The 7,609-nt window shown below is 67.4% G+C and overlaps 1 protein-coding gene across 1 annotated transcript; it reads right to left on the bottom strand.

The window, feature by feature from the left end:
- Positions 1 to 191: 191 nt before the first annotated feature.
- Positions 192 to 7,383, bottom strand: LOC139791068 (interferon regulatory factor 5-like; the record flags this gene model as incomplete). Its single annotated transcript, XM_071732858.1, is given in 11 exon segments — positions 192 to 293; positions 295 to 562; positions 564 to 618; positions 1,583 to 1,663; positions 1,666 to 1,830; positions 1,929 to 1,959; positions 2,061 to 2,137; positions 3,154 to 3,325; positions 5,437 to 5,469; positions 5,471 to 5,616; positions 7,302 to 7,383. Coding segments are annotated over 11 exon segments (1,203 nt in total), but the record flags the coding sequence as incomplete, so codon positions are not given.
- Between the last annotated feature and the right edge of the window lie 226 nt (positions 7,384 to 7,609).

Genomic DNA, 7,609 nt, shown 5'->3' with positions numbered 1-7,609 from the left:
TTGGTCCCCATGTGTCACTTTGGTCCCCATGTCCATCCCTGGTCCCCCCCCTGGTCCCCTGTCCCCCCCTGGTCCCCCTGTCCCCCCTGGTCCCCACGTTCCCCCCTGGTCCCCATATCCCCCCCCTGGTCCCCCTGTCCCCCCCTGGTCCCCCCGTGCCACCAGCAGCTCCTCCATCCCTCGTCCCCAACGTCCCCAAGGTGCCACCACCCCGTCCCTGCCCTCGCACCGTTGAGGAATCCCTCGAGGCTGAAGAGTTTGGTTTTCTGCTCCCTGGGGATGGGGTTGGGGCCGGGCCGGGGGGGGGGCACAGGGCCCACTCCAGAAAACTTTGCACTGGCAGAGCCGGAGGGCGAAGAGGTCCTGGCCCTGCAGCTCCAGGAGCAGCCCCCGGTCCAGCACCTCCAGCAGCTGCTGGGTGTAGAACTTCTGCTTCTCGTTGGGGATGGAGTCCGGGGGGGGGAACCGGACCTGGTCCAGCGTCAGGGGCCCGAAGAGCTCCACGCGGTCCTGAGTGGGCTCCAGGCTGCTGTGGAAGAGGCGGCAGCCGTGGGGGTGCTGATGGTGAGGACGGAAACTGGCGGCCACGGTACTGGAACTGCAGCTCCAGGTCTGTCACTGCGGGGACAGCGGGGACGGGGGGGACAGGGGGGGACAGGGGGGGGTAGAGGGGACAGGAGGGGACAGGAGGGGATAGAGGGGACAGGGGGGACAGGAGGGGATAAAAGGGGATAGAGGGGACAAGGGGGGATAGGAGGGGACAGGGGGGGGACAGAAGGGGACAGGGGGGGATAGAGGGGACAGGAGGGGATTAGAGGGGGACAGGGGGACAGGAGGGGGGACAGGGGGGGATAGAGGGGACAGGGGGGGACAGGGGGACAGGGGGGGACAGGAGTGGATAAAGGGGGACAGGGGGGACAGGGGGGGACAGAGGGGACAGGGGGGAAAGGCGGGGGGTCAGGGGGACAGGAGGGACAGGGGGACAGGAGGGGGTCAGGGGAACCCCTGGACAGACACCCCAGGGACATCCATGGACACCCCATCCCATGGATACCCCACAGACAACCCAGGGGCACCCCAAACCCCTGGACAGACACCCCAGGGACACTTCACCCCGAGGACACCCCACAGACAGCCCATGGACACCTCAGCCACCCCACGGACACCCCATCCATGGACACCCCGTGGATACCCCCAGACACCCCACAGACACCCCATGGACACCCTACCCCCTGGCCAGACACCCATGGACACCTCACCCCAAGGACACCTCAGCCACCCCATGGATACCCCCCAGACACCCATAGACTCCCCATGGACACCCCATGGCCCCAGACATCCCCCAGACACCCCATGGACACCCCAGACACCCCATAGACACCCCATGGACACCCCATCCATGGACACCCCTTGAATACCCCCCAGACATCCCATAGACACCCCATGGACACCCCACGGACACCCCAGACACCCCACAGACTCCCCACAGACACCCCACAGACACCCCATCCCATGGACACCCCCCGGACACCCCATGGCCACCCCCCCCATGCCCCCCCCCCACCCCGTGTCCCCCCCTCACGTGGCAGCATGTGGGGGCTGATGAGGAGGTTTGGGATGAGATGCTCCACGGGGGCCATCGGGGGGGCCAGGGGGGGTCCCGTGGCAGGGGGGCAGCTCGGGGGGTCCCCTGGGTGCCCCCCACCTCCCCGGGCAGCAGCGCTGGGGGGGGGGGCAGGAAGGGTCCCAGGGGACAGGAGGTGCCGAAGGGGGGGGGATCCTCCTTGGGCCAGGAGTAGGGGGGCAGAAGGTCCCCCCCCGGACGGGGGTCTGGGGAGAGGGGGGGGTCAGGAGGTGCCCGTGACCCCCACCCGTCCCCCCCAAAGCCGTCAGGGGGGGGATGCAGCCCACGGTCGCCCCCCCCTCACCATCGATGCTCAGGGTGTTCATCTTCTGCAGCTGGGGAGATGGGGGGGGGGGTTATGGGGTGCAGGGACACCCCCAACCCCCCCAGGGGGCCTCAGTTTGGGGGTCCCCACACCTCAGCCCCTCCCTGGTACCTGATCCAGGTCCTCGTCCCCACCATCCTCATCCTCAGCTGCCTCATCTGGGGGGGAGAAAGAAGGGAGGGGGGGGCACTTGTGGGGTGCTGGGGCCCCTTTGGGTGCTGAGGGCTTGGGGGGCACCCCTGGGTGCTGCAGCTCTGTGGGGTGCTGGGGGCCTCACAGGGTGCCCAAAGCCCTCCCCAAAAACACCCATCCCCCCCCCCCCCCAAATCCCTCCCCACCCTTCCTGCCTCCTGACCCCCACCCAGGGGTGTCCCTTGACCCCCCCCCCCACCCACGGGTGCTCCCCCCCCCATAACTCTCCCCTCATGGATCTCCTAGAGTTGGGATGAGGTGGCCTTGGCCAACATCCCATGGACACCCCTTGGTTCCCCACCCATGGGTGCCTCCTGACCCCCACCCATGGTTGTTCCTTGACTCCCCCACCCATGGGTGTCCTTTGCCCCCCCCATGGTTGTCCCCTGACTTCCCCCACCCATGGGTGCCTCCTGACCCCCACCCATGGTTTTTCCTTGACTCCCCCACCCATGGGTGTCCTTTGCCCCCCCCATGGTTGTCCCCTGACTTCCCCCACCCATGGGTACCTCCTGACCCCCACCCATGGGTGCCCCCTCCCATAACTCTCCCCTAGGGTTGGGATGAGGTAGCCTTGGCCAACATCCCATGGACACCCCTTGACTTCCCCCACCCATGGGTGTCCTATGACCCCCACCCATGGGTGCCCCCCCCCCATAACTCTCCCCTCATGGATCTCCTAGGGTTGGGATGGGGTGGCCTTGGCCAACATCCCATGGACACCCCTTGGTTTCCCCACCCATGGGTGTCCTATGACCCCCACCCATGGGTGTCCCCTGACTTCCCCCACCCATGGGTACCTCCTGACCCCCACCCATGGTTGTTCCTTGACTCCCCCCACCCATGGGTGCCCCCCCCCCATAACTCTCCCCTCATGGATCTCCTAGAGTTGGGATGGGGGTGGCCTTGGCCACATCCCACGGACACCCCTTGGTTCCCCCCCCACGGGTGCCCCTTGCCCCCCCCACGGGTGTCCCCCGCCCCCCCCGTGGGTGCCCCCGGTACCTGTCCCCCTCGCAGATCTCGTAGACCTTGTATGGCTGGGGGGGGGTGTCCCTGGTGCCGTCGTAGCGGAGCTGGAACTGGCGGCTCTTGTTGAGGGCACAGCGCAGGTTCGCTTTCCACTTGGCGGGGTCGGGGGCGTCCAGGCCCTCCCGGAACCTCCCGGTCTGCAGCGCCCAGGCCTGGCACGGGGGACACCGGGACTGGGCCCCACGGACACGCAGACACAGCCCCATGGACACCCCCACAGACACCCCCATGGACACACAGACACGGCCCCACGGACACCCCAACCCTGACCCCACAGACAGCCCCACAGACACACAGACACGGCCCTACCCCAACCCTGACCCCATGGACACACAGACCCAACCCCATGGGACACCCCCACGGACACCCCACCCCGCCCCCACGGACACCCCCCATGGACACCCCAACCCTGACCCCACAGACAGCCCCACAGACACACAGACACGGCCCCACAGACACCCCCCCACGTTCACCCCAACCCTGACCCCATGGACACACAGACCCAACCCCATGGACACCCCCACGGACACCCCAACCCCGCCCCCACGGACACCCCCCATGGACACCCCAACCCTGACCCCACAGACAGCCCCACGGACACACAGACACGGCCCCACGGACACCCCAACCCTGACCCCACAGACACCCCCCATGGACACCCAGACCCAACCCCATGGACACCCCCACAGACACCCCAACCCTGACCCCATGGACACCCCCCAATGGACACACAGACACAGCCCCACGGACACCCCCCATGGACTCCCCAACCCTGACCCCATGGACACTCCAGCCCTGTCCCCACAGACACCCAGTCCTGGCCCCATGGACAGAGGTCATGGACACCCCCCATGGACACCCCATCCCTGGCCCCACAGACACCCTGACCCGACCCCATGGACACCCCCTATGGACACCCCAACCCCTGGCCCCCACGGACACTCCCACGAACACCCCAACCCTGTCCCCATGGGCACCCCAACCCTGGCCCCATGGACACACAGACCCAGCCCCACAGACACCCCCCATGGACACCCCAACCCTGGCCCCACAGACACCCCCCACGGACACACAGACCTGGCCCCACAGACACCCCCCACAGACACCCCAACCCAGCTCCCCCTTGTCACCCCCTCACCCCCTGTCCTCTGTCCCCCCTGTCACTTCCATCACCCACTGTCCCCATCCCGTCTCTCCCGTGTCCCCCACTTTCCCAAACTGTCCCCATTGTCCCCATCCCATCTCCCCCATCTCTCCCATGTCCCCCATGTTCCCATTGTCCCCACTGTCCCCCATTGTCCCCATCCCATCTCCCCTGTGTCCCCACTGTCCCCCCATTGTCCCCCCGTCTCCACTGTCCCCATCCCATCTCCCACATTGTCCCCATAGCACCTGCCCCATGTTCCCATTGTCCCTATTGTCCCCATCATTGTCCCCACCCCCATTTCTCCTGTGTCCCCATTGTCCCCACTGTCCCCATCCCATCTCCATCTCCCCTGTGTCCCCATTGTCCCCCTCTGTCCCCATCACTGTCCCCATCCCATCTCCCCCATCTCTCCCATGTCCCCATTGTCCCCCATTGTCTCCCACGACCCCACTGTCCCCACCCCATCTCCCATATTGTCCCCATCCCATCTCCTGTGTCCCCATTGTCCCCCATTGTCCCCACTGTCCCCCTCCCCATCTTCCCCGTGTGCCATTGTCCCCCATGTCCCCACTGTCCCCATCCCATCCCCCCATTGTCCCCATCCCATCTCCTGTGTCCCCATTGTCCCCATCATTGTCCCTGTCCCATGTCCCCCACTGCCCCATCACTGTCCCCATCCCATCTCCCCCATCCTCCCACTGTGTCCCCCCCTCCCCCCCATGTCCCCCATGTCCCCACTGTCCCCATCCCATCTCCCTGTGTCTCCAATGTCCCCATTGTCCCCATCATGGTCCCTGTCCCATCTCCCCCATCCCCCCATTGTGTGTTCCCCTCCCCCCATGTCCCCCATGTCCCCACTGTCCCCATCACTGTCCCCATCACTGTCCCCATCCCATTTCCCCCATCCCCCCCCATTGTGTCCCCCCCCCTCCCCCCATGTCCCCCATGTCCCCCCATGTCCCCACTGTCCCCCATCCTGTCTCCCCCATCCCCCCATTGTGTCCCCCCCTCTCTCCCGTGTCCCCCATGTCCCCACTGTCCCCAGCACTGTCCCCACCCCATCTCCCCCATCCCCCCTCCCCTCCCCCCGTGTCCCCCCCGTGTCCCCGCTGTCACTTTGAAGATGGTGTCGTGTTGCTGTGTCCCCAGGGGGGGGGTGCCGGGTGGCGTGGGGCCAGGGGATGGCGAAGCGGCGCCTCTGGGGGTCCAACCAGCGCAGCCCCGGGTACCGCTCGCTCGTCACCTGAGCCACCAGCCACGGCTTCAGCCGCACCCGCCGGGACGGGGGGTTCATGGCTGGGGGGGGGGACACACACACACGGAGGTGACAGGGGTGGCACCGACCGCCCCCCCCAAAAAAAAAAGGGGAAAAAAAATTAGAAAAAAAAAAAAAAAAAAAAAAAAAAAAAAAAAAAGAGGAACTGTGGGGGTGTCCCCACCCCCGGCCCGAAAGCAGAAGATGAGGTGGATCTGGGGAAACAAAACTGGGGAGGGGACGGGGGGGGATGGGGGGCATTGGGGGAGGGGGGGACATGGGGACATATGGGGACAGGGGGGGGATGGGGGGCATTGGGGGAGGGGGGACATGGGGACATATGGGGACAGGGGGGGGATGGGGGGCATTGGGGGGAGGGGGGGCATGGGGACATATGGGGACAGGGGGGGGATGGGGGGCATTGGGGGAGGGGGGACATGGGGACATATGGGGACAGGGGGGGGATGGGGGGCATTGGGGGAGGGGGGACATGGGGACATATGGGGACAGGGGGGGGATGGGGGGGCATTGGGGGTGGGGGGACATGGGGACATATGGGGACAGGGGGGGGGATGGGGGGCATTGGGGGAGGGGGGACATGGGGACATATGGGGAACAGGGGGGGGGATGGGGGGCATTGGGGGAGGGGGGACATGGGGACATGTGGGGACAGGGGGGGGGATGGGGGGCATTGGGGGGAGGGGGGGGCATGGGGACATGTGGGGACAGGGAGGGGATGGGGGACATTGGGGGGAGGGGGGACATGGGGACATGTGGGGACAGGGGGGGGATGGGGGGCATTGGGGGGGAGGGGGGGCATGGGGACATGTGGGGACAGGGGGGGGATGGGGGAGGGGGGACATTGGGGGGGGACACAGGGACAAGGAGGGGATGTGGGGCCAAGGGGGGGACATTGGGGGGAAGGGGACATTGGGGGAGGGGGACATGGGGACAAGGAAGGGGATGTGGGGGACAAAGAGGGGATGTGGGGACATTGGGGGGGGGGATGTGGGGACAGGGGGGGACATTGGGGGGAGGGGGGACATGGGGGACAAGGAAGGGGATGAGGGGACAAGGGGGGGGACACTGGGGGGGGGGCTTTGGAGGAGGGGGACATGGAGATGAGGGGAGAACTGGGGATGGGGGGGACATTTTGGGGGGGGACACGGGAGACAAGGAGGGGGACACATGGGGGACAGGGGGGTGACAGACCCCCCCCATATGGGGAACAGGGGGAGTCATGGGGACAGGGGGGGTGCCCAAGGGGTCAGGGTTGGGGTCGCCATAGGGACGGGGGGGTCACCTGTCCCCATGGGGTGAGGATCGGGGTCCCCACAAGGACCAAGGGGGGGGGGGGGGCGGGTGACAGTTCCTGGGGGTCGGGGGGGTCCCCGAGGAGTCGGGGTTCCTCATGGGATCACCGGGGGGGGGGGGTGTGACAGTCCCCAGGGGTCAGGGGGGGTCAGGGTCACGGTTCCCATGGAGACAGGGGGGGTACCCCGGGGGGTCAGAGGTCACGGGGAGGGTCAGGGTGGGGGGGTCCCCATAGGGTCAGGGTGGGGGGTGTCCCCATGGGGTCGGGGGGGGTCACAGTCCCAGAGGGGGGTGGGGGGGGTCAGGGTCGGGTGTCCCCCCCCCCCATCCTGGTGGGACCACCCACGTGACAGCGCTCGCACGTGCATGGGACCCCCCGACCCCCACCCCCCGAGCCCCCCCCGGGACTCACCCTGGCTCAGGAGCCGTCGCCACCGCCCGGTGCTTCCGCAGGGTGTGTGTCCAGCCCCGCCCCTCATTAGCATACATTTACATACGCCCAGGGAATCCCCCCTTCGCCCCGCCTTACCGCCCACTGTGGCGCTGATTGGCTGAGCGAGCTGTCAATCACCCGCCAGGCCCCGCCTACCGTTGCCAGGCAACGAGAGGCGGGAACCTGGCAGCGAGGCGAGGGGCGGGGCTGTGTCGTCCCTGGAGGCGGGGCTATGAGGGGGGCGTGGTCAGGGACGGGGAGGGGCGTTGCTATGGGGTCACTATGGG

This window comes from Heliangelus exortis, unplaced genomic scaffold (assembly GCF_036169615.1).
Source record: "Heliangelus exortis unplaced genomic scaffold, bHelExo1.hap1 Scaffold_99, whole genome shotgun sequence".
NCBI classification, from domain to species: Eukaryota; Metazoa; Chordata; class Aves; order Apodiformes; family Trochilidae; genus Heliangelus; species Heliangelus exortis.
The sequence above is the reverse complement of the archived record's forward strand: the minus strand, read 5'-3'. Positions and strand labels throughout refer to the sequence as shown.